General features: G+C 53.0%; 1 protein-coding gene across 1 annotated transcript in view; it reads right to left on the bottom strand.

Moving 5' to 3' along the window:
• Window positions 1–17,107: 17,107 nt before the first annotated feature.
• The window catches only part of KDM4B (lysine demethylase 4B), a 141,009-nt gene continuing 132,705 nt past the window's right edge, over window positions 17,108–25,411 (bottom strand). Inside the window, 8 exon segments of the mRNA XM_082379184.1 lie at window positions 17,108–18,048; window positions 19,068–19,160; window positions 19,654–19,773; window positions 20,217–20,398; window positions 20,401–20,455; window positions 20,457–20,648; window positions 24,879–24,987; window positions 25,168–25,223. Coding sequence (XP_082235310.1) covers window positions 17,872–18,048; window positions 19,068–19,160; window positions 19,654–19,773; window positions 20,217–20,398; window positions 20,401–20,455; window positions 20,457–20,648; window positions 24,879–24,987; window positions 25,168–25,223 — 984 coding nt within the window. The 3' untranslated portion in view covers window positions 17,108–17,871.

A 25,411-nucleotide genomic window follows, 5' to 3' on the forward strand; every position in this document is an offset into this window, starting at 1 on the left:
ACCAAAAGATTAGATCTGATTAGCAATGGGTTAAGAGACAGAGGCTCTTGGCAAGACTAATAGAACCTCATGTGTGTGTGTGTGTGTGTGTGTGTGTGTGTGTGTGTGTGTGTGTGTGTGTGTGTGTGTGCGTGTGCAAAAAGCCCCTGTGATTATTAGCACTATAAAATCAAAGAGGCAGAGAGAGGTGTGTGTCATTCGGGGTGCAATATGTTGGGAGAAAAATATGCCAAAATTGTCCCCAACAGTTGATGGTTTCTTTTACTTTACTTAAAGATTCACACATAGCTGCAAGACTAAAACTGTATGGACCATAGGATAAAATAAAACAAATTGCATATTTTGTTTTTTAAGATAAATTCCTCAGTGAATGCCTGCAATTATGTGCTTCAAATTCTGGCACCTGATTTGTGTGGATGTTCTGTCTGGTGGTTGGTAGCATCTTGGATCCTATATTGCTTAGGAAGGCTCAGAGCTCCAGGGGCTGGGAGCTTTCCAACTTGTCCTAGCCGGCTTGAGCTGCCATAACAAAATACCATCGACTGGGTGGCTTAATTCCTCACAGTTTTGGAGGCTGGAAGTCCGAGATCAGGGTGCCAGCATGGCTGGGTTCTGGCAAGAGCCCTCTCGCTGGCTTGCAGATGGCTTCTTTCTTGCTGTGTCCTCACATGGCCCAGAGAGAGAGAGAGCTCTGGTCCCTTCAGCCCCTTAGAAGGACACTAATCCCATCATGGGGGCATCACCCTCATGACCTCATCCAAACCCAATTACCTCTAAAAGGCTCCACCTCCAAATACCATTACACTGGGGATTAGGGTTTCAAAATAGGGATTCGGGTGTTGGGGATGGACAAATTCAGTCCATGGCAGAATTTGCCCTGAAATAGAATCACAAGCCCACATTCCCCCCCTCTTCCAAGGGCTGTCCCTGGGGCCCAGGAAACCACCTCCCAAAACAAAAACAAAAACAAAACAAAACAAAAAACCCTGGGATGTGGGGCTTCCAGGAGATCAAAGCTGAATGGAGTACAGAGAAACCGTATCTCATGTTCTGCTGGTGAGAATGTATAATGGTACAGCCCCTGTGGGACACAGCTTGGCAGTTTCTTAAAACACAAAACACTTACCATACAATCGAGCAATTGTACTACTGGGCATTTATCCCAGAGAAATAAAAACTTATGTCCTTGCAAAAACCTGGACATGAGTGTTCGTTGCTGCTTTATTCGTAATAGACAAACACTGGGAACAACCCCGACGTCCTGCAACAGGGATTCACCCGTTAAGCAAACCATGGTCCATCCACACCAGGGAATACTACTCAGTAAAGAAAAGGCACAGATGCTTAGATGAACCTCAAGGGCATTACTCCGAGTAAAAAAAGCAATCTCAAAGCACAACGGTACTGTACTCTTGCCTTTATACAACATTCTTGAAATAACCAAAATTATAGAGATGGAGGAGAGATCTTTGTGGATATGGAACAGATCTGTATCCAGATGGTGGTTACAAGAGTCAACACACGTGTGTGATACAATTGCACAGAATGAGACACAATGTACCCATGTCAGTTTCCTGGTTTGGATATTATACTAACGGGTGGGTTATGTAAGATACATATAATCATATACATAATTGTATACCGTTTCTCTCTGTACAATCTTGGCAACTTCCTTCAGATCTAGAATCATTCCAAAATAAAAAGTTAAAAAAAAAAAAAAAAAGAATGGGCTGAGGTCTGTGGTCTTATATATGACAAATCTTCCCAGCAGCAAAGACTCACCCGAGATCACATGACTCCCTGGGAGACCCCAGGCACTAAGAGTGAGGCAGCTCGGGGACCTCTGCAGAAGCCACTGCCCCATCTGCCCATAAGGAGCTCACGGAACTTCAAGAGTTAGGAACCGACGTCTCCTGCATTGCCCATGACCCTGGCAGAAGTTGTACTGAAACAATCAGCCTTACCAACCACAGGGTGAGCAGATTGTTCTTACCATGCTCCAGGTCCCCGGCGAGCGGCCACAAGGCACACACGTGCAGTGTGATGGGGGCAGAGTGATGGGCACCTCCAACGATTCACGCGTGCTGGACCCAGACACACGGAGACCGTGGACCACTTGCCCGAAAGCCTCTTCTGGCAAGTCCTGCCTCCAGGCCTTCGCTCGGGCTGGTCCTTTTGCCTGATAGCCCTTCTCCTGTCCTGCCAAGCCTTTTCTGGCTTGCATCCTGGTCTACACATGCATCTTCCTCTAAGGATTTCAGACTACCCTCACACAGTCAATCAACACACCCACAGATTGAGATCTAAGCGGTGAACACAGCTGTCCTTGGCAACCGGGGCTCACAGAGAGAAGGGTACATAACACAGCAAAATCAGGGGGCAGGGCAGGCTTCCTGGAGGAGGTGACCTCCAAATGAGAGCCAAAAGAGAAACAGGAGAGAGACAGGTAAAGATGAGGGGCCCAGCATCCCAGGCAGAGGGAACAGCAAGTGCAAAGGTCCGGAGGAGGTGAGTTTGGGGGCCTGCAGGTCTTGCCTGGAGTATAAAAGCAGAGAAACAGGGAGGTGATGCCACCCAGATGGTGACATAGTTCATTCCCGACTTTGCTCCCTGTCACAAGAACAACAACTAACAACTATTCATGGACAAGGAACCACTGAGAACATCCTAGAACATGCAGTTAAGGCTGAGCATCTCCTGCGCCACAGAGACCAAGACAGGCTGCATCAGAGGGTAAGAGAAGCAGCGACATACAGACCGCATTGCCCCTCCCCCCAGCCGGCACAGTACCAACCGAGCGGGCTCCTCCAGTGGGCCAGAGAGCCCAGGGTGGACACCCAGCTCCCCCAGCGTTGTGGGTTGCTCCTTGGGAACCCCCGCTTTGGTCTCGCCCCACGGAGAGTGCAGGGGCATCTTCAGGGCCTGACCACGGGGAATAGGACGAAGATGGAGAAGGGGGGAGGGGCTTGCAACAATCAGCCCTGGGATCTTGGCAGACAGAGTTCCTACCTGCGGCGTCCAAGTAGTCATCTCAGCCGGCAGCTTTGCTCATCTGCAGAACCAGGATGGTGACAGCCTGACCAGGGAACTTGGTGGGATGCAGGTCTGCCTGATGTGGACCCTCAAAGGAGGAGCCCTGCGGACCCTGGAGCCTCGTCTAGCCCCCTCCTGCTCAGGTAGGGATACTAATTCATAGCCCCGCCCACCCCTGCGTGGTGCTGCGTGCGGGGGGGCGGGGGGCCCTGTGGACCAGAAGGCCTGACTGGTAACAGCTGGGGGGCTGTGAAGCCCAGCAAGGCTGGAGGGGAGGGTCTGGTAGGCAGAGCTGATGGTCTGCAGAGCAAAGCCAGTGGCCCCGTACAGACATACAAGGGAACCGCCATAACACTATAGGTGGATATCTCAACAAAAACTTTTCAAGCCAGGAGAGAATGGGATGACAGATTCAAAATATTGAAAGAAAAAAAAAATGTCAACCAAGAATTCTGTATCCGGCAAAGCTGTCCTTCAGAAATGAAGACGAGATAAAGACCCCCCAAAATGGACAACAGCTGAGGGAGTTATCACCAGGACACCTGCCTTACAAGAAATGTTAAAGGGAGTTCTTTAAGTGGCATCAAAAGGATACTAATGAACATCATTAAAACTTAAGGAGGTAGCATAAAACTCACTGGTAATGGTAAAAATATGGTCAAAGATTCTGTGATATGGTAAGGCTGTGTGTAATTCACATAAAACTTGAGTTTAAAAACTAAAAAGCAAAAGTAAAAAAATAATCACAAGTATAATAATCTTTTATTGGATACACAATATAAAAAATATGTAAACTGTAACTTGAAAGGTGAAGGGGAAAGTAAAAGTGTAAAGCTTAGGAATGCTATCTAGGTTCAGTTATTTTCAGTTTAAAAGTAGCTGTTACAATTTGAAGACACTTTATGTAAGCCTTGTGGTAACAAAAGGGGAAAAACCTGTAGTAGTTACACACATGAACCGGATAAAGAAATCAAAGCATATTGATACCAAGGTCTCAAAACACACAAAAAGACAGCTGGATAAGAAGCAAGATCTAAACAAGAGCTAGAAAACGATGAACAAAATGGCAATAGTAAGTCCTTACCTGTCAATAACGATTTTAAACGGAAATGGATTAAAAGCAGAGAGGTGGGGGGGCAGGGGAAAGCCAATAGGGACCAGATGCTGAAGGCCCTTTTAAGCTATGTTCATAACATCAATAGTTTGGACTTTATCCTGGGGGCAATGGGGAGCCAAGGAAGGTTATTGAATAATGGCAGGGCACTACCAGCTTTGTGATTTCGATGGCTCTCTGTCACTCTTGGGTTGTGGTGCATGCTCTTGACCAGGGGTTCAAGATACAGCACCATCTCTGGCTGCTTCAAGCTCTGATCGCCTCACCCCACCTGACACGGTGGTATCTTTGTACCTTTGACACCACTCTCCCCAGAGAACTCCTGTCCTCCAAAGCCTGCTTCCATCAGCAGCTCCCCAACCAGCCTTCTGGGGTCCCCACTGCAGCCCTCTCTGGCCTCCCCGAGCTCTGACCCCAAAGGACGAGGGGTGTCTGGTTCTAGCTTGATCTCCCCCAATCTGGGGGCTCCACAGAAGCCAGCCTGAGGCCCCAATTTCAACCAGCACAGGAAGGACGTAGGGGGACATGGTTATATAACTGTTGCATAAAGAAATGACTGACCAGAAGTTTGCCTATTATTGTGTGAGCCAAGGAGGAGAACATTAGCTTTGTGACCTTGGGCACCGCTCTTGACCTCTCTGAACCTCAGAGCACGAAGGAGACCCGCCCGTCGGGGCTCAGCAAACATTTTTTGTAAAGAGCCAGAGAAGAAATATGTTAGGCTTGATGGGCCAGAGGGTCTCTGTCACAACTTCTCAGCAATGTCCCTGTCATTCGAAGACAGCCACAGATAATACACAAACGAATGGGCATGGCCGTGTTTCAGTAAAACTTTATTTATGGCACAAAAATGGGAATTTCATATAGTTGTCATGTGTGGTGATGTATTAGTCATCTCTTGGTTTTTAAAAATTCATTTAAGAATGTAAAAACAGGACTTGCCTGGCAGTTCAGTGGTTAAGACTCCGCACTTCCAATGCAAGGGGCGCAGTTTCATTCCCTGGTCGGGGAACTAAGATCCCACATGCCAAGCGGCACGGCCAAAAAAAAAAATAAAAGAATGTAAAAACACCCTTAGTCCCCAGGCCATACAAAACCAGGCACGGGGCTGGATCTGGCTGGTGGGCCAGGGTTTGCCAACCCCTGTTCTACTTGTTTGGGTGGTGGTAACCCAGGTGTCTCTCTCCATATGCAAAACCATGAAGTTGTACTCTTAAGGTTGTAGCATCATTTTATAGTTAAGTGATAACTCAATTTGTAAAAGCAAAAGGGAAAAATAAATGCAGGTAATTGTATGGGGATTTTCTAGAAAAACAAACAAGGAACAAGGTCAAATTTCATTAGAACTGAGATTTCATCTTCGTGAAAACAGTCTCAAGACAGTGAATGCATCTCCCTGGGGACATGTGGACATCCGTCAACACCCAGAGAACAGTGTGTAGGAGGGGCCCCCCCGCCAAAATGTGATAGGGTCTGACCTCTGAGAGGGGGGTCCTGGCTGAGGAAACAGGCAGGAGGTGGAGAAAGATTTAGCTTTATGCCTAGTGTTCAGTGGCATATTTGCATTTGATGTGTGCAATTAAAAATGAATACAGACCCAAGACAATTGAAAACATACATTCATTCACAAACTTGCCCACAAAAAGGAGAGGAGTCCTGACACTCGCTACAACGTGGATGGACCCTGAGGACACGATGCTCAGTGAGAGAAGCCAGACACAGAAGGACACACGGGGTGTGATTCCATTGATGGGAATCGTCCAGAACAGGCAGATCCACAGAAACGATGAGTGGATTCGTGGTTGTCAGAGGCTGGGGGAGGGGGAAAGGCAATGACGCTAATGGGGACGGGGTTTCTTTCTGGTGTGATAAAATGTTCTGGAATTAGAGGCGATGGCTGCACAACCTTGTAAATACAATAAAAACCACTGAACTGTACACTTTAAAAGGCTGAACTTGCTGACATGTGACATATCCCCATATAAACTCTAAAAGGAAAATGGTGAAATCAGAATAAGGCTTGTGCCTGAGTTGACTGTATGATGCCAATTTGGTTTGGATAAGGTAGAACAGCTGTGTAAAATAGGATTATAGGGGAGCTGGGGTGAAGGGGACATAGGACTTCTCTGTACTATTTTTGGTAACTTCTTTTGTCTTAAGCTATTTCGAAATAAAAGGTAATAATAATTATTATTATTATGGAAATAGATCTGAGATTCGGCCAGGTCTGTCTGTTCCCTGGAACAGCCTCTGGGCAGCTGAGGGTGAACCAGAATCAGGAGGACAAATGGCCCCCAGAGCCCACCCCCCCTCACCTCGCCAACCCCACCCCCTGCCAGGAACAGAGGACCCAGGACCTTAAAATGGAAACACTCAGACACGCAGCAAACACCTTTTAATTCAACAGCCCAAACGGCATGAGGAGATTATTAGTTTTCTGTAAGATTTGATTCAATTAATTAGTTCCCAAATATCAGCTTATCCAGGCAAGCAAAGGCAAACAGAGATAAATCCCAGCCCGGCCTTGCTTCATCTTTTAAAGGCAATTAACTCTTCATTATTAGCTTTTAATTAGGGAGTAATAAAGGCCTCATTAATACGCTTTATTACACTTGTCACCAGGCAGCTGTTCTGAACAGATTCTGTTATCAGATGGTCGTGACCCTGGTGTCAATACGTTTAATCCAGCGGAGGCAGGGGTTCGAGGGCTGCCCTCCACCCCTTTCCCGGGGGATGTGGGGCTGGTCCATCAGCCCCGCCTAGTTCTATCATCGTGGCCCTTCAGGGGATTCACAGGGTCTCCTGACTCCCGCTCTGGGCTGATCCTAACATTTCCCTACTCAGAATCTTTCCAGAGATCCCAGTCCTCTTCCAGCAAAATGCACAAAAGCCAAGCTCCTCACTGGGGCAAGCTCCCTCTGTCTCCTCCCGCTCCCCCATCACTCACCCTGTTCCAGCCATACTGGTGGCTGTGAATGTCCCTGGTCCGCCCATGCATTGTCTCTCCTCTGCTCTGCAATTAGATACAAGGTTAATCATTGCAACTTTCTTTGAAAGAGCTCCATGCTGGAAACCCCAGCTGGAGAAGGTTCAGTAAGAAGCAGTGAAAGCTGAGGATAATAGTCTCATGAAATACCCACAAGCAGCTGTGGGTATGAATGAATTCATGTGGCTTCACTTGCAATCATATATGTCCATTGACTGGTGAGCATACAAAACAAACTGTGGTCCAGCCCTGAGTGGAATACTATACAGCTACGAAAAAGAAACTCCCTGCTGAAACACGCAACGAGGGTGAATCTCAAGTGCACTGTGCTGAAGAAAAGAAGCCAGACACACATGGCTGCATTCTGCAGGATTCCATTTACAGAAAGTTCTAGAACAGGTCACACTAATCTAGAGGAGTAGAAAACAGATCAACAGTCGCCTTGGAGCTTGGAGGGTGATGAGGCAATATTGTGGAGGGAGGGAGATGTTCTATATCATGTTTTGGGTGGTGGTTATTCATGAGGATGCATTTGCCAAACTTATAGAACTGTGAGAGTGAAGATATGTTTGTGGTATGTAAATGATGGCTTAATAAAAAAAAATTTTTTTAATTGTATCAGTGGCTTGGAAGTGGTTCATTGAGGTGTAAAAGCTGTGCTAAAATCGTAAGGTAAATACCTAGAAATATGCTGTTAGCATGAGTGGTAGTTACAGGTCAGCCCAAATAGGAAACAGAGAATCTGTATGTGCCAGGACTCATCAAGTCGTGAGCGTGAGGAATTCTCACAAGCACTGGAAAGAGTGTGAATGGAAAGTACAGCAATCAATTGGCGTTTATCAGCTCTGTGGTCACTCGAGCCCTGTTCCTGGTGTCAACGGTTAGGAAATGCTCTTGAAAGATGATGTGGGGCCCCTAGCAATTGGAGCCACAAAAAAATATAACAGAACCAGAAGAAATACTTTTCAAACAAAACTCAGTGACCTTTGGGCTCAACCAAACGTTTTTATCCCACTCTCAAACTTGAGCAAAATAAGGCAATTATTGTTGTGAACTGGTTGTTAAACACAGCCATTATGAAAAATAAAATTATATAAACTTCCAATGAAATAAATTATATTAAAAACAAAGCAATAAATATTCAAAACTCATCACTTGCTACTTATTTTACTGTGTTTTGCTATCATGTATGTTCTTCAGGTTTTTTATATTTATTGTATCTGGTGGAAACACCATATAATGGTGGGCTACTGTGCTTCTTTTTATGATTCTGCAGTCAGTGAGATCAGGTTGCTAGCTTGAATTCAGCCATGGTGAGAGTATTTACACCCTGTAAATAAGCAAATACTACCAATCCAAAGAATGAATGAATGAAGGAAGGATGTCAAGGACATCTCTCAGCCTCTCTCTTGTAAAATGGCTGCTGTGGCTCAGGCCATCATGCCCACATTCCATATGGGAGGAAGAGGTAAGAGGAATGGGAAAAAAGGGCATGTCCTTGACTGTCCCTTTCACGAGGAAATAAAAAACTTCTCCAGAATCCCCTGCCTATGTCTCATTGCCCAGAACCATGTCATATGACCATTTATAGCTGCAAGGGAGGCTGGGAAGGCAAGTACTTTGACTTCCCAGCCTTTAACGTAAAGGAGGAGGACAAGGGAGAAGCAGTTGGGGATGTCTGCTGGGTTTTTCCACCAACAGCATCTGCCCTGTTTAATCACTAAAAACTTTTTCTCTAAGGAAGGATCTTTACAATTAAGCATTTCTTTGTGAGCCACAGGGTAGCTAGGGGAAGGCGAGGTGGGGTGGGTACTCAAGGGCCACCCGCTTGGGGGACAACCAGGAGGAGCCATGGCTGCATAAATACGTGGTCGCTCATAAACTACAAATTCCACACAGCTTTATATAGCAAAAACAGCCAGTAGCAGTGACTTGCCTTCTCATGGGGACACAGCAATGAAAATGATCATGAAACCCATCCCATCACCCTCTTCAAGCTGAGCAGCAGCGACAAGACTTTGTCCACTGAAGGATGCAGGCTTTCCTGGGAAAAAGTGCTCACATGCATTTCTGAAACATGCATATTGAGATATTTCTCTGCAACACTGATCATGCTGCCCACGTCTGCGGCTGTTATTTCAGACGGCTGCTCACCAGGAGTGTGGCCGGGAGGTGTTCAGCCACTCGGGAAGCCTGGGGCAATCCCTTTGGGGCTGCCATTCCTAACTCTGAGAACAAATTGGGTTTTCTTAAGAAAACGGAGCTCCGTCACCAAGGTCTGAGCCTTCAGTGATGATTTTCTTTTCCTGCTGGAGAACAAGATGGATGATTCATCATGGGGGTATATTTTAAAACCATATCCAAACACTTCAGCAGACACAAATGTGGGATTCTGATTTGCAGCGTTAACGCAACCAAACTTGGGGTGTCGAGTGTGTGGTCCTTCCCCAGATGGCAAGGATCAGTTTTCCAGCCTGCAGTGATGGGCAGGGGTCTTTAGCAAGACATGCCTGCATTTTCCCAGTCCTAGTCTGAGCTGATGTCCAACCACCAGCCGTTTGCTGACAGTCTCACTACTCAGTAATTATGGGCTTGGTTTTTCTAATTTCACAGAATCAGATAAGAGAAGGGTAAACCTGGGTGTGGTCCCTGACCCACAGCTCAGCCAGTGATGCGGGGCTGGATGGATACAGCACGGCGAAAGATTGAACATCAAATCAGCCCTCTCGCTGGCAGGAAATGGTCATCGGGGAATTTTAAAATACTGTGTTTCAAGACAGTTCTGACAAAAGGCTTTTAATCATCTGAAAGGATGCTCAACCTGATTCATTATAAAAGGAATAAATGTTAAGGCCATGATCAGATATAGCTTTTCACCGATCCGATAGATGGGGATCACAGGCTAGGTGAGAGCTTTCATCCTGGAAGGTACGGGGAGGTGGCCTCCTCCTCCAACGCACGTCGGGGTGCACAAGGTATTTGGTGGGGGGGTCACCTGGCTGCAGGAATTAAAAGTAAAATGACAGAAGCTTCCACCCATCAGTCCTCCCCTCCCCACCCCCGTTTTTAGATATTTATTCTAGAGAAACATGCACACGTGAGCAATAACAAAACTGCTTTGCTATAGCATAGCTCACAATTGGGAAAAATTGGAAATAACCTCCGAGTCCATCAATAGAGTATTGATTAAACAAATTAACAGTCCATCTGCACTATGGAATATTACTTTTTACCAAAGAACAGGGCAATTCTTTGTGTAAAAATGTGGACCCTTCTCCAACCAGGCATTCATGCCCCTGCTCTACCCTAACTGCCCCTTTTCAGGGTCAGCAGGGACCCCCACACTGTTAAACCCAAAGAATGGTCACTCTGATTCTACCTGGTCCAGCCCCCATCATTGCCTATCTGGACCAGCTCACTTGCCTCGGCCCTGGTTCCAGGCTCCTGCCCTGGCCACCTACAGTCTGTCCTCCCCGCCGCAGCCACCAGAGGGAGCCTGTGGGCACCTGAATAAGGTCCTGTCCCTCCTTTGCCCCAGCCCTCCAGGACTCCCACCTCCCTGGGGGTAAAAGCCCGAGTCCTCCCCATGGCCCACAAGGCCCTGCACCGCCTGCCCCGTCCCCTCCTCCCTCTCTCCGCCTCGCTCACTCTGCTCCAGACACACGGGCCTCCTCACTGTCCCTCCGATGAACCAGGTATGGTCCTGCCTCAGGACCTTTGCACAGGCTATGCCCTGCACCGGGAGCTCTCTTCTCCTAGATGTACACCTGACTCACTCCCTCACTTCCTTCAGGTCTTTGCTCAAATGTCACCTTCTCAGTGAGACTCTGAACATTCTGTATAAAATAGTAACCCGACTCTCCACCCTCATCTCTCTTACTTTCTTTTCTTCATGTAGCATTTATAGTCTTCTAACCTGTTCCATAGTTTGGTTATTCAGACTATCTGCCTCTCCTGAGAGGCAGTGAGCTCCCATGGACAGGAATTTTTTTTGCCTATCTTCTTCCCCAGTGTAGCCCAAGCACCCAGAACAGGGCCAGGACAGCAAAGGCCCTCCGCCAGCATTTGCTGAGTGACTGAATGTAAACAGTTTGAACGTAAACTTTCACCCCTACGTTAATTAATCAGAATTCATCTGTAAGGAAGAGCCGTTCCTTCTCCTCCAGGCCACTTATGTATTAATTCAGTTATTTATAGCAGTTTGGATATTTCTTTTATTCTATTAGGTTATAATCCAATACTATCATTTATTTTGTTGTTCAAATTCTTCTAGTGTTGGTTATTGGGAGTGGCTTTGGTTTGGGTTCTGTGTCCCATATATATATTTATAAAATTTGTTTAGTATTTCCTTCCTTTCTGGCAACTCAAGATGCACCAGACTTGTGTTTTCCCTGCCCCAGGCATAAAGTTAATGGCTTCTCCAAGGAGCTCTGGTTCCTTTTTTTAGAGAACGGTACTTAGAAACCAAAGTCCAGGTGCCAGGTGTGCTCGTTGCTATTGGGGCATCAGAGTATCCAAGCATACACACACATGTATATTTACTTCTGTGTCTAACTGTACTATCGGACCCTATCTATCTATCTATCTATCTATCTATCTATCTATCTATCCATCTAATCTTTCTCTCTATATTGAGGACCATGAATTAATACCGGGACTTCTGATTCCAGCCCAGCACAAGGTTTGTTCTAGCTTTCCATCCTCTTGACTTACTTGTAATTGCTTTCTCTGACTGAGAGGAACCTGGCTCTCATCACCTACAATTTATTTACTCATTTGTTCAACCCCAGGATTCACATAAATGAGCTATAGCATAGCTTACCTGCGAGAACCAGAGTTTCTACTGGAGTACAGCATTGGTGTATAGGTATCTTTGTTTCTAGCCTAACAGTATCCAGTCAAAACACTGTTTTCCAAGTTACTTTGATCAGCTCCTTTCTCTCTCCCTCCCCCTTCATTTATAGCACAGTTGGGTTCATGTGTTACTGTCTGTTTTCCATTTTGGGGTTCCCACCACATTCTGCTTGACATTAGCTAGTTATGGTTTGGGGTATGCGAAACAGGACTGTAAGAGTCAGAGCTATTTCAAAAGGTTACTCAGAGCGAGTCACCCCCTCTTCACTCCAGCTACTATGTTCCCCTTCCCCCCTAATTCTTTTATACCCTCTCCCACCAGCCCTTGTAGGTCACCAACCATGTTCTTCAGGACCCATCTGCCTGTCAGGCCCCAGGCCGAGCATGGGGGGTGCTGATGGGACCGAGACTGTGTCCTTATACTCACGGGGCTCACGATCAAGCAGGGGGATGGTCATGGGACCAGAGAGCTACAGCAGGGGTCCCTGGGGCTGTGGTGGGGGAGGAGACTGGAGTGGCTTGCCTGGGGCCTCCCCCCAACAAAATACTCTCACACCCTACTTCCCGGAACCTGTCACTATGAGCTTATTTGGAAAAAGTGTCTTTGCAGATGTAACTAAGTCCAGGGTTCCGAGATGATGAGGCGGTCCTGGATTATCCAGGTGGCCCTAAATCCAGTGACTGGTGTGCTTGTACGAGCAAGGCTGAGGGACATCGGAGACAGAGAAAAGACACAGACACACAGAGAGACGGCCGTGTGAAGACAGAGGGTGGAGGGCTGCGGCCACAGCCAAGGGACACCTGGGGCAACCAGAAGCTGGAAGAGGCAGGAAGGATTCTCCCCTGGAGCCTCCGGAGAGAGCGTGGCCCTGTGACAGCTTGCTCTCGGACTTCCGACCTCCAGGACAGGGAACGAATAAATGTCTGCGGTTTTAGGCCACCAGTTAATGGTCCTTTGAAACTCATCTGGGGGCAACAGAGCAGTAAGTGTTCTGGGGCCAGTGGAGGCCACCTGGAAGAGGAGGGAGGGAGGCTGTCTTGCCTGGGAGGCCCCTCCCCATCCCCCGGAAGCTGCTGGGAGGGGAGCCAGCTGTCCCCGTCACCTCAGGGAGACGCCAGGCACCCAAACACTCCTTCTCCCGGCTTCGCCTCCGCCGGCCGCTGTGTCACCCCTCAGGCTGCCCGTCCGTGGCAGCAAATAATTCTTATTTTCTCCATTAAGGGAGCAAAAGCACTAAGTAAATCTAACCCATAAATAACGCTCCCCCTGGCACGGGTGCCGGAGCTCCGAGGTGAGTCTCCCAGCCCAGCCGAAAGCTGCAGGGCTCTCTGAGCCTGGCTTCCAGGCCTTGGGGTCTTTGGGAGCTTTCCTCCCTGGTGGTGATCTCGGGGCTGTGACTCTGTGTCCCCGAGCAGCCTCGCTGGGGTGGGGGGGGCAGCCAGGATGGGTGGCCAGGAGAGTAGGGGGGACAGCTGGTGACGGGGGGATGGAGAAGCAGGCACGCAGATTTCAGCACTGTCATAAACGCCATGACTCGTGACGGCGGGGGTTAGAGCCAGGACTCGCAGACTGCAGAGGCCAAGGGAGGCCTAAATTCGCTGTCCTTCTCTGCACTGGGGTGACTTGAGGGAGTGGGGGCAGCCTGAGGGGTTGAACACAGTGGGTGTTTGGTTCTCCTGCCAGCAATCAGCAGGATGAGCAGAGATGGTCCAGGTGTGGAGGGCACAGCCCCCAGTGGACAGATGACGATTGGATGGAAGGGCCCAGGCCAAAGTCCCTCTCTTTCCACCAAGCTCTTTGTGGGGTTGGGGTGGGGAGGTGCGCTAGGTACAGTGGGCCTAATCAGGAGCCTTTGAGGGACAAGGTGGATCCGGGCACTGACGGATGCCCCGTGAGAGAATGATTCTGTCGTAGGAACAGAGCGGGTATATGGAGGCTGTCACCTCTCACTGGCTCTAAGTCTGAAATGAGCACAATTTTTTTCTGTAAAGGGCCAAATACTCTATGTCTAGCTTTTGGGCTGCCAGGTGGTCTCTGCTGCTACTGCTCAGCCCTCCCTTGTAGAACAAAAGCCGCCATAGATGGTACTCAATGAATGGGCGTGCCTGTGCCAATAAAACTTTATTTATAAAAACAAGTGGAGGGCCGGATTTGGACTGAGGGCTGTAGGTTGCAGGGGCCTTGCCCTAAGAGGCTGTGGTATTCAACACCATGCACCCTTGGCCCAAATCTGATCGACCTCCCTTGAGGGGTCAGGTCTAAACATCACCTCTTTAGGATCCTGACATCCCATCTGACAGGTCTCTGAGACCATGGCTTACCCTCTGTCTCTGCCCTCCTTCTTGTCCTTTAGGACACATGTCAAAGCTGTATATATGGTCCCTTACATTTCCATCATTTGCCTGCTTTCCTGAACTCTAAATTCCAGAAGAGCAGCGACCATGTGCCCCTCTTCCTCAGCCACCTTCCAGGTCCTGGCACAGGGCAGTTGATATTTGCCACCTGATAAATTACTCAAACTCCAGTGCTGGGCACAGAGCCCAGCACCTAGGGTGCCACAGACCCCACAGCTCCATGTGGCCACACGGTTGGGGATCCAGCCTGGTGTCTTAGCCCTGGCCTCAGTCCACGATGGCCTGTCCCAAACTGCCTCCCCATTTTATGACGTTTCAGAGAGCACTGGGAACAGCGGGCCATCTATAGCCTTGCTGAGATCAGCTGGGTCAGCCACTTGCACTGCTGTTGTCTGTGGCCCCCTCCTTGGGGCTGAGGACCGACCATGTCCGCCAGGCCCCGGGCAGGCTCAGAAGATGCTGACTCACCTGGTCAATGTCACAGGGAATCCCCCGTAGCGATGGGGAAACTGAGTCCCGGTGGCTCTGTTGAGGGCGCTGGAAGCAGCATCTCTATGAAAGGGGGTCTGGGAAGTGGGGTGATGGTGGCACTGACTGGATGGAGATTTCAGGACACAGCACCCTGAAGGACACCCGTCCTGCAGAAGAAAAACCGAGGCCCAGGGGGGCGCCCTGTCCACGGCCCCATGCTCCTGACTTCCCCACGTCACTGTCCTGCACAGACACTCCAGGGCCCACGTGTCCAGTAAGTATATCCCCTGCGGGCTGATGTCTCCTAAAGGCCCTCCTCTGGCCCTTGGCCCCATGTCCAGCCATGTACCTTCACATGGGGGGGATCGTGCTTAAAGCTGAGCTCCTGGCCTCTCCCCACCCCGAGCCTACCCATCCCAGGTCATGGCAAAAGCCATCTGCCCAGATGCTCAGCACAGCCCCCTCTGCCCTGGTCCCCAGCTCCCACCTCACCCCACGGTCTGTCCTCCTCTCAGTAGCCAGAGGGCACCTGTGAGCAACTGAGTCAGGCCCCGCCCCTCCTTCTCGGCCCACAGCCCTCCAGGGTCCCACCTCCCTGGGGGGTAAAAACCACAAGTCCTCCCCTTGGCCCACAAGGCCCTGCACGACCTGCCCCGTCCCCTCCCTGCCCTCCCCTCCTCCCTCTCTCCGCCTCGCTCACTCTGCTCCAGACACATGGGCCTCCTCACTGTTCCTCCAAAAAGCCAGGCACGCTGCTGCCCCGGGGCCTTTGCACGGGCTGTGCCCCAAGAAGTCCCCATGGCTCACCCTCTCATCTCCTTCAGGACTCCCAGTTCTTCACATCACAGCTGACATCCCATTTTACATACTGTCTAACTCTCCCACTGGTGACACACCTACTGCTGTATCCCCAGTATTGGCTGGACAAGCGACACGGTCATGAATACGGGGGTCCCAGCCTCACCCCACTGTGGGAGACCCCACTATCTCTCACATGCCCAGCGGCCGCCCACCACAAGATACGCTCTGCGGCTCAGATGTCGCAAGAACTGGGTTGAGGCTGGGAGGGCAGGGGGAGAGGGTGGCCGCAGGCCCCTGACAAGCAAGGGGTGGGTCAGACGAAGAGGGCCCTGACTGCCTCTGATGCGGGGGGTCTGTGTGGAGCCAAGCTTCAGATGACCAGCTCAGGAAGGAAACTTCTTCCACCCTGGAGGCGGGGAGCAGGGGCTGCGGCGCCAGGCCGCGTGCCCCCCCCACCCCGGCCTCCGGGGAGGCTCCACGCCTCTTCCATCCTGGAGGGGGCGACCGGAGCCCACCCCTGCCGGAGACCGCTGACCGCCTTCCCGGCACCCACTCAGAAAAGAAGACACTGCAACGACCTGGAGCTGTAATTCGCAGTGCTCACGAGCCTTTAATTCATTATGAACCTAGAGGCAGGGGAATTAGGCAAAAATACAGCGCATCCTTAATCTCAGGTGGGAAAAAAAACAGGGTGGGTGGGTTTGTTTTTTGCTTTCGCACACAGACACAGATGTATCTTCGTGGGGGAAGCGTGCGTTCCCCTCTGCTGTGAGACCACCTGTCTGCACGAGTTGTCTGGGAACCCACGACCGACGGACGGGGTACGACCCAGAGGGACCGGCCACGGGGGCCGGCCCACCGCCCGACCCAGGGCCGCAGGGGCGTCTGCCCACTTCTTTTTATTCTCTTTACAATATAAATAGCATTTTCAAACTACATATGAACACAGCGACAGCGCCCCGGGGCAGGGGCTGCTGCATGCAGAGGGAACCCCGACATTCCGCCGACTCCCCCGGCACCTCCCGCCCCGCCCGCCCCTCCAGGGCACCTGCCCCCTCCCCATCAAGGAAGTTGCTCTCCTCTTCCCTTACACGGTTCTCTCTGGCCTGGCAACCGTTAGAGCCTCTTTTTTTAAATTAAAAAAATTCTATACAAGCGAATGACGCCCTCAATTCCTCTACAGGGGACAGCGGGGCGGCTGAGAGGCGGGGGGGGGGGTGGGCTAAGAAGCACGTTTTTGCCTGGAAACTCAACCCACAACCCTTACGAGGCAGATTTCCTCTGAGCTGAAAGCAGCGAGTCCCTCTCGTGCTCTCTCTCTCCTGGACACACAGATCCACGCGTCACGGAGAGGATACAGGATGTGCCAGCCCGTCGGGTTCCGGGGAAGACCCCCTGCACACCTGGGCCGCAGCCGGACCCCCCGAGGGCCGCCCACCGGAGGCCTCAGCTGGGGGATGGGTCTCCCAAGGGGAAGAAGCAAAAGATGGAGCCACCAGAGGAGAGAGCGTTTATTTTGCAAAAGGCCACGCAGACAAGGGGCAGGGCACCCAGGGAGCTGCCGGTCTCCTCCCATTGGGCACTGGCGGCGGTGCCAGCCACCCGGACCTTCTCGATCTCACGATCGGGAGAGAGTGAGTGACCAGGCGCTGCCGTCCGGGACCCCCGGGCGCCCCCAGGCCTCACCGCAGCTACAGTGCATCCCCACCACTCACAGACCAGGGAGACCAGAAAACACGACAAACGAAAAGACGAGCTGCTTTCATCTCCCGCAGCAATCTTGGTTCTGAGAAAAAGGACATTTTGTTTTGTTTCGTTTTGTTGTTTTTAAAGCCACAAATCTAGAAAACAACTTTGGGGCTTGTTTTTCCTTTTCTTTCCTTTCCTTTTTTTCTTGCATTTTTTTTTAAACAATAGGTATTTATAGAAAGAACCTCACAAAGGTGATTTATGTACAGAAGTCACAATCTCAAAGGCTGCTCAGGAGGCAGGCAATGCAGTAGCACCTTTTCGAGAAGAAGAGCTTACGTGGTTTACGAATCTGGGTCGAGGGGGTGGCGCGTACCCCCGCCGGCCCCCCAGAGCCCACGTGGCCCTGCTCCCTGAGTCCGGGGGCGCGTGTGGCGTCCTGCTTGCTCCTGTTGCCGAGGTAGCCTCTCGGGCCACGGAGGCGAGGACAGGGATTCACAGCAAGCAAACGCCTGGGCCCGCCGCGCCTGCCTTGCTGGGCCAAGGGGTCGCCGGGCGGCCGGCTGTCCTAGAATGGGGCTCCGGGCCAGCAATGCGCCTGCAGGAGGCTCTCCATGAAGGCCGGGTAGTCCAGGTTCCGCCCCGAGTCCTCTGCGGCGCGAGGGGTGCCCACCCGCGGGCGCTTGGCGGCCTTCACCTCTTCTCCCGAGAAGACATTTTCCTGCGGGGCACCCGTGCTGACCGACTGCAGGAGATCAGACGGCACCGGGGTTAGTGCGGATGGGGTGCTGCAGCCTGAAGGTCTGTGTCCCCCCCACCAGAGTCCTGTGTTGAAGCCCTACCCTGCCACAGTGTGATGGTATCAGGAGGTGATGAGGTCATGAGGCTGCAGCCCTTGCGAATGGGATCAGTGCCCTTATATAAAGGGATCCCAGAGAGCTCTCTCTCGCTCCCTCTCTCCACCATGTGAGCACACCAGAAGGCAGGTGTCTGTAAGCCAGGATCCGGCCCTCACCAGGCGCCGAATCTGCTGATACCTTGATCTTGGACTTCCAGCCTCCAGGACTGTGAGAGATAGTTTGTTGTTTAAGTTCCAGTCTGTGATATTTTGTTATCGCAGCCGGAACAGACTGAAATACAGGCTCCGCTCGGGGGCCTGGCTGGAGGCGATGCCTGCCCTGCTGGGGGTCAAGGGCCCTGGGCTGCTGACCCTCAGCCAATGGCAATGTTCTGAGAAACAACGCTCACTGGGGATGGCCCCTCCTGCCTCTGCCTGGACCCCCACCCTGTGAGTGAGCCCCCCATCAGGCAGAGGAGGGGCCCTAAGCTCCCAGTCACGGGCTCCCTAACAGGACGGGCGCCCTGCCGTCCACAGAGTGCAGGAGGCAAGGCCAGCTGCACACAGGCCGCTCGTCTGCCTGGCAGCTCCTGTCCGTCCCCCAAGGGAACCTGGCGTCTGAGACCCCCACCAGCTCTGACTCAGCTCTCCCACCCATGGCCACGGCCCCCAATCCTCAAAACCTTGGATTAAACACAAAAGAAAGAAGACAGTGAAAGGCTGTAAGAAGAGGCCAGTCTCCCCCATTCCTTTATGCATCGCTGACCTGCGGCTCAGATCCATGTACAGGCGCTTCTGTCTCCTCCTCGCCGGCCGGCCTGACCCTCCCGCCCCAGAACAGGCAAAGGCCGAGGCAGGAGGTCAAGGCCACCTGGACGGGTCACTCTCCCAGGCAGCAGCACTCATCCCCACCCCCAGCCACTTACCAGCCGGGACCGGACCCTCTTGGGGAGCTCCTCGTCCAGGGTGAAGATGTCACCACGCTTCACCATCAGCTGGGACCCATCCTCGAACTCCACCTGCCAAGGGGACACAGTTGAGCTTGCTGGCTGCTCAGCCTGGCCTGGCTGAGGCCTGACACCCGCACGCTCACGGCCTGCTTGCCAGACAAGCCATGGGAAACAGCACAGGGTCAGCAGCTGTCATCTTTCTCGCGGGGATACGGGTGGTTTCTCTTCAAAGATTCCACCCTTTTCGATAATTTCTTTTCCACAATCATGGTGAGAAACTCACAACCGACTTGGTTTTTAAAAAAAACAAGGGCACTGAATTGTACACTTAAAAATTGGTTAAAACAGTAAATTTTATGTTATGTATGTTCTACCACACACACACACACACACACACATCGGGAAGACACCTCCAAAGGGGGTAATATTGGACAGTTGGACAACCTTCCAGCTTGTGCTGACCTTCTCAGTTAGCGGGCAAACGCCATCATCCCCCCAGCAGGACCTCGTCAAGGGCCCCGCCCCAGCCCATCCCTGTACCTGGTAACCAGGACCCCCTCACCTGGTAGATGTGACTGGTCACAGAGGAAATGAACTTGGCCCTGTAGATGTTGCCATCAGTCCACCGGAGCTCAACAAACTCGCCCTCGGACGGGGGACCCAGCCGGGCACAGTCTCTACTCTGTGGAAGAGAGGACGGGTGGGGGGTAAGGGGCGCCCTCGGCCTCGGTCACTGCGCTCGCCTGGGCTAAGAAAGTTCCCATTTGGTAGATTTTGCCGCCAGGAGAAAGGCAGTTGAACTCTCAGCTTGAACTATCAAGGTGAGCTGCGGGCAGGTGCCCGGGCCGGGGGTGCCGCGGCCACCCCAGCCCTGGGGAATCGCCCGCCTGCAGGCGTATCTAGACTGGCCTGGCTCTCTGCTGTTTCTACACAAACAGGTAGCGCTTTCCAACGGGGGCCCTATAGCCTGGGCCTGTCCAGCAGGGACAATGGTGACCCTGGATGCAGGGGACCCCTGTGAGGGATCCAGCCACCTCCCTTCCCAAGGGCAACGCTTGCCCTGCGCCCGCCCCTCGCCCCACCCACCGCCCCTGGCCCCGCCCCCTTCAGCCCTGCGCTGCTCACGGTGATGCTCTCTGGGTACAGGTTATCGCTGTAGGACCCGTCGTCAAAGTTCACTTCGTAGAAGGTCTGCGTGGTGGTGCCGATGACGCGGCACCGGTAGTAAAGCCCGTTGCGGTTCTTGGTGATGACCACCTGCCCTAAGGACACGGCCCTCAGGATCTGGACCTGGAGGCGGAGGGGCTGTCAGAACACCGGGGGGCGGGCGGGCGGGCAGGGTAATAGGGCGGAGGGCAGGCGGGCACTCACAGTGTGACCCCCCGACTTGTGCTTGAAGCAGGTGATGGAGACAACGTAGGGCCAGTCGTCTGGCTCCATGAGGACGCCGGCGGCGTGGGCGCAGGTCACGTGGAAGGAGGTGGAGCAGTGCTCGCAGGAGCACTGGATGCAGGCGCCCGACACCCTCTTCATCCGCTTCCGGCAGTACACACACCTCTGCGGGGACACGGCGGCGGCAATGGGGCTCCGCCCGCCCGGTGCCTCTGCCCCCGCCCCCTGCGGCTGGGAGGCCTCCTACCGGGCCCCCAAGTCCGTCTCCTGGGAGTGACTCCGAGACCCAGGGCTGGAGCGCGGAGGCCCGGCAGCTGGCCTTGAGTGGAGGCATCCTGGGAGAGTCTTGACCGCGATGTAGAGCCCCCCCAAACCACCCCAGGCCCACCAACCCGGCCTGCAGCTGCCCCCCAGAAGCACTTCCAAGACTGGAATAGGCACCAACAATCACACAGTGAAACGTGATTGATCCATGAAAAGGAGAGGAGCCCTGACACTCACTACAACATGGATGGACCCTGAGAACACGATGCTCAGTGAGAGAAGCCAGACACAGAAGGACACACAGGGTGTGATTCCACTGATGGGAACCGTCCAGAACAGGCAGATAGATCCACAGAGACAGAGAGTGGATTCGTGGTTGTCAGGGGCTGAGGGAGGGAGATGGCAGTCACCCAATAGGGAGGGGGTTTCTTTCTGGGGTGATAGAATGTTCTGGAACTAGATAGAGGTGATGGTTACCTAACTCTGTCAATGTAGTAAAAGGGAAATGTTCCCTTTAAAATGGGGGATTTTTTTTTTTTTTTTAAAGAAAATAAATAAAATGGGGGATTTTATCTTAATTTTGAACGAGAGGCGCCGCAGCGTAGCCCTTCATAAGGAGGGGCAGAGGGCCCACACCGTGGGAACGCCCTGCCTGGGCGACCTGCTCTGCGGGGCGTCAGCTCCCAGGCCGCGGATGCTGCACCCACGCCCACGCCCTGCCGCCACCCAGCAACCAGCAGCCCGTCACTCTGGGCATTTAATAAGCGGGCCTTTACCGCTCTGTACACCGCATTCAAAAGCCAGAGAAGCCCCACAGCAAAGGCGCTGCAGGAGTGCTGCCCGGCGCCGATCGATGGCAATGATATCTCATTATTAAGCCGTCGATGCCTGATTCTCCGGCTGGCCCGCGGGGGCAGGTGCAGCAGCACAGCACGGCCCTTGAGGACGGGGCTCCGCGCGGCTCCGCGGGGGGCGGAAGGTGGAGCACAGCCGCCCTGGAGACCCGGCCGCGACCCCACAGCCGAAGCCGGGAGAAACCCGACAGCCCGGCCTGACACGCAGCTCGTTCAATCCAGCCTCTGGTGGCAGCTCATTATTCCGAGTTTCCACGTCATGAGGAATGCGGGCCAGGCCCCCATCGGGCCATTTGTCAAGGGCTGAGCTCAGGGCTGCCTTAAGCGTGAGTCCTGTGTCTGGGACTCCCTCACTGGAGGCAGCGAGGCGGGGGTGGGGATGGGGGGTGGTACAGGATGGGGTGTGGACATCGGTGGAGAACAGTGGCCAGGAGGAGGCCAAGGGCTACGGCTGGGTGTGCCATCAGCCATGGAGGCCGCAAGGCACCGTGTTCTATGTCTCCGGCCTCCCCTCTTCCCCACCGGCCCCTGCCGTCATCCCTCACCGCCTGCCTGCCAACCCACTTTGGCAAAAAAATGGCCCTGCCAGCTCACCTTCCCTCCCATCAGGATGTGACACAGGCCTCTACACCTCAAGGCAGGGCCGATGAGAGGGCAGAGCTGGTTCAAGGCACCCGCCCCGGCAGCCTCGCCTCCACCGGCCCTCACAAACTGACCTGGCCTGGTGAGGGGGTGAGTGCAAGGGCTCAGGCCGCCGGCCGGCTGGGGCCAGCCCCCGCCCACCAGGACCAGTGGCCAGGGAGTCACGGGGACAGAAAGTTGGGCAGATGACCAGGTGTGACCATCCCCGAGCCTGCGGCCTGCACATGGCCCCGGGAAGGCGGGCGGGCGGCCGGGCAGGCAGGAGTTAACCGCTGGCTTCCTTGCGAGGCTCCATTAGGCAATACAAGCGAGCCTCGTGTAAAAGGATTTTTAATTCATCGTTACAAGTGCTGGTAATGAAGAGGCTGTAAGCTGGAAATGTCAGATGAACCATAAAGCGTCTGGGAGGGAGGATCTATCACGGCACCGCGCACCGCACCATCACTCCACCTGAATAATGAGGCCTTTTCCGCCCGCGCTCCTGGAGGAATCACCCGCAGGCGCCAGCCTCTTCCTAACGCCCGTCCTCGCTGGGCGGGGCTGGCGCTGGCCCCAGTGCCCCCTGTTTCCTGACCAAGCCCCGTCCGTCCCCTCCCACACGGCTCCAGCTGGCTGCCCACTCAGCCCTGCCCGGGGGCCCCGCACCTGTGGGCTCCACGGTGGGTGTCTCTGTGCCTTCACTGGGACTCTCCGCTGGGTTCAGTGCCCGCAGCCCCATTTCTTTGCCTCCTGCCCACTATAGGCCTGGAGGAGCATCAGTAGCCAGGCCTGCCCCAGGCAGCTGGGAAATAAACCAGGCAGGAAAAGCAGCCAAGATGCTGTCCATACCCCTGGCCAAGGACCCCGCTCCCAGATGCCGCAAGACACATCCCATCACCCACACGTCCCCCGCACGGCCACCTGCAAACTCACAGGCGATGATGACCCGAGAGCACATGCTGGTGCTCAGATGGCAGGATTAGCGCTTTCTGTCGTGGCCCAGTTGATGCTCCCCACACAGGGGACTGTTAGCAGCCCCATTTTATGGAGGGGAAGGCTGAGGCACAGAGAAGTCAAGGAATCTGTCCAGAGTCACACAGCTGGCTGGTGGCTGAGCTGGGAAGGGAAGCCAGTGTTTGCTCACTGTCTGCCTACTGCCCACTGAGCCAAAGGCTCCCCCAGATGAGGGAGGGGTGTGTGTGTTATCAGCAAGAGCAGGAGGCATGAGCCTTGCAAGACCACACCTGCCCAAGGATGGCCGTGCTCCTTAGAGGGGCCAGTGATGGTACTCCTACAACTTAGGAGCAAAAAAGCCACCAGCCCAGTTCAAAAATGGGCAAAGGACTTGAATAGACATTTCCCTAAAGAAAACATACAGATGGGGCTTGCCTGGTGGCGCAGTGGTTAAGAATCTGCCTGCCAACGCAGGGGACACGGGTTCGAGCGCTGTCCGGGAAGATTCCACATGCCGCGGAGCAACTAAGCCCGTACGCCACAACTACTGAGCCTGCCCTCTAGAGCCCGTGAGCCACAACTACTGAGCTCGCATGCCACAACTACTGAGGCCCACGCACCTAGAGCCCGTGCTCCGCAACAAGAGAAGCCTGCGCACCACAATGAAGAGCAGCCCCTGCTCGCTGCAGCTAGAGAAAGCCCGCACGCAGCAACGAAGACCCAACGCAGCCAAAAATAAATAAATAAATTTTTAAAAAAAGAAAGAAAACATACAGATGGCCAACAGGCACATGAACAGATGTCAACATCACTAATCATCAGGGAAATGCAAATCAAAACCACCTGTTAGAATGTCTATCATTAAGAAGACAAGAGATACTGGTGAGGACAGAAAGAAAACAGAACCCACATGCACTGTTGGTGGGAATGTAAATTGGTGCAGCTGCCATGGAGAACAGTATGGTGGTTCCTCAAAAATTAAAAATAGAACTACCATATCATCTGGCAATTTCACTCCTGGGTTTTTGTCTGAAGGAAACAAAATCACTATCTTGAAAAGACACCTGCACCCCCATGTTCACTGCAGCATCGTTTACAATAACCAAGACCTGGAAGCAACATAAGCGTCCCTCAACAAAACGGATAAAGAAGATGCGGTGTAGAAATACAATGCAATATTATTCAGCTATGAAAAAGAAGGAAATCCTGCCATTTGCAGCAATATGGATGGACACTGAGGACGTTATGCTCAGTGAAAAAAGCCAGACACAGAAGGACCCATGCTGCGTGATTCCACTTCCACAAGGCATAGAAAACAAACTCACAGAAGCAGAGAGCAGAGTGACGGTCGCAAGGGCGGGGGAGGGGAAATAGGGAGCTGCCATTTAACATGTGTGAAGTTTCAGTTAGGCATGATGAACACATTCTAGAGTCCTGCTCTATGACCACTGTAACTGGATTGGGTACTTAAAATTCTGTTTGGCGGCATATCGCAGGTTAGGCAAGAAAGAACTGGGCAGAGTGCAGGTGGCTTCCTCTGTGTGAAAAGCGGGAAATAGAGACGCGAAGGGGAGCCGTGCTTTTATCCGAGTACCCCCATGGCTATGCAAAGAGTGAACTGCTGACCAAACTGAAATCATGCCTTCTGGCTCCCTGGCAGCTACCCTGCATCCCCGGGGCGTAGGAACTCCAGGGCCCCTACCAGCTTCCACCGCTGCTCGGGGATGGCGCTGATGTCCACGGGGTGGCGCTCCATCACGTTCAGGAACCGCACTTCCGGGACGGCGATGGCGCAGATCACGTGGATCCACCTGGGGGGGCGGAGCGAGTGGGGTCAGGGGTCACGGGCGCGCTCCGTCCCCTTGGGGTCATCTCACAATTGTGCGCACAGGCTGGCCAGGCCGACGGGACCTCTTTTGCTCCTGCCGGTCCAGCCCCCGCCCCGAATCGCCCCTCAGGACCCCCCGGGAGGAGAGGCCCGTCTAACCCACCTCCTGTCAGTCGTCATCTGCAGGGCGCCTCCCCGGAGGTTGCACAGGCAGCACTCCTACAGGGACCAGACAACAGCTAGGTGAGGGGTGTGCCGGGCGGGGCTGCCGGCCTGCTGCTCCGGGACCTGCTCCGTCCCCCGCCCGCGGTCCTTACATTTCAAACTAGCGGCCACAGGAAGCGATGGGCCGAGAGTGCTTCGGGCTCCACCCGAGACCCAGGGAGGTGAGGCCGCCAGCCCAAGGT

The sequence above is a fragment of the Balaenoptera borealis genome (assembly GCF_965194805.1).
Source record: "Balaenoptera borealis genome assembly, chromosome: 2".
NCBI classification, from domain to species: Eukaryota; Metazoa; Chordata; class Mammalia; order Artiodactyla; family Balaenopteridae; genus Balaenoptera; species Balaenoptera borealis.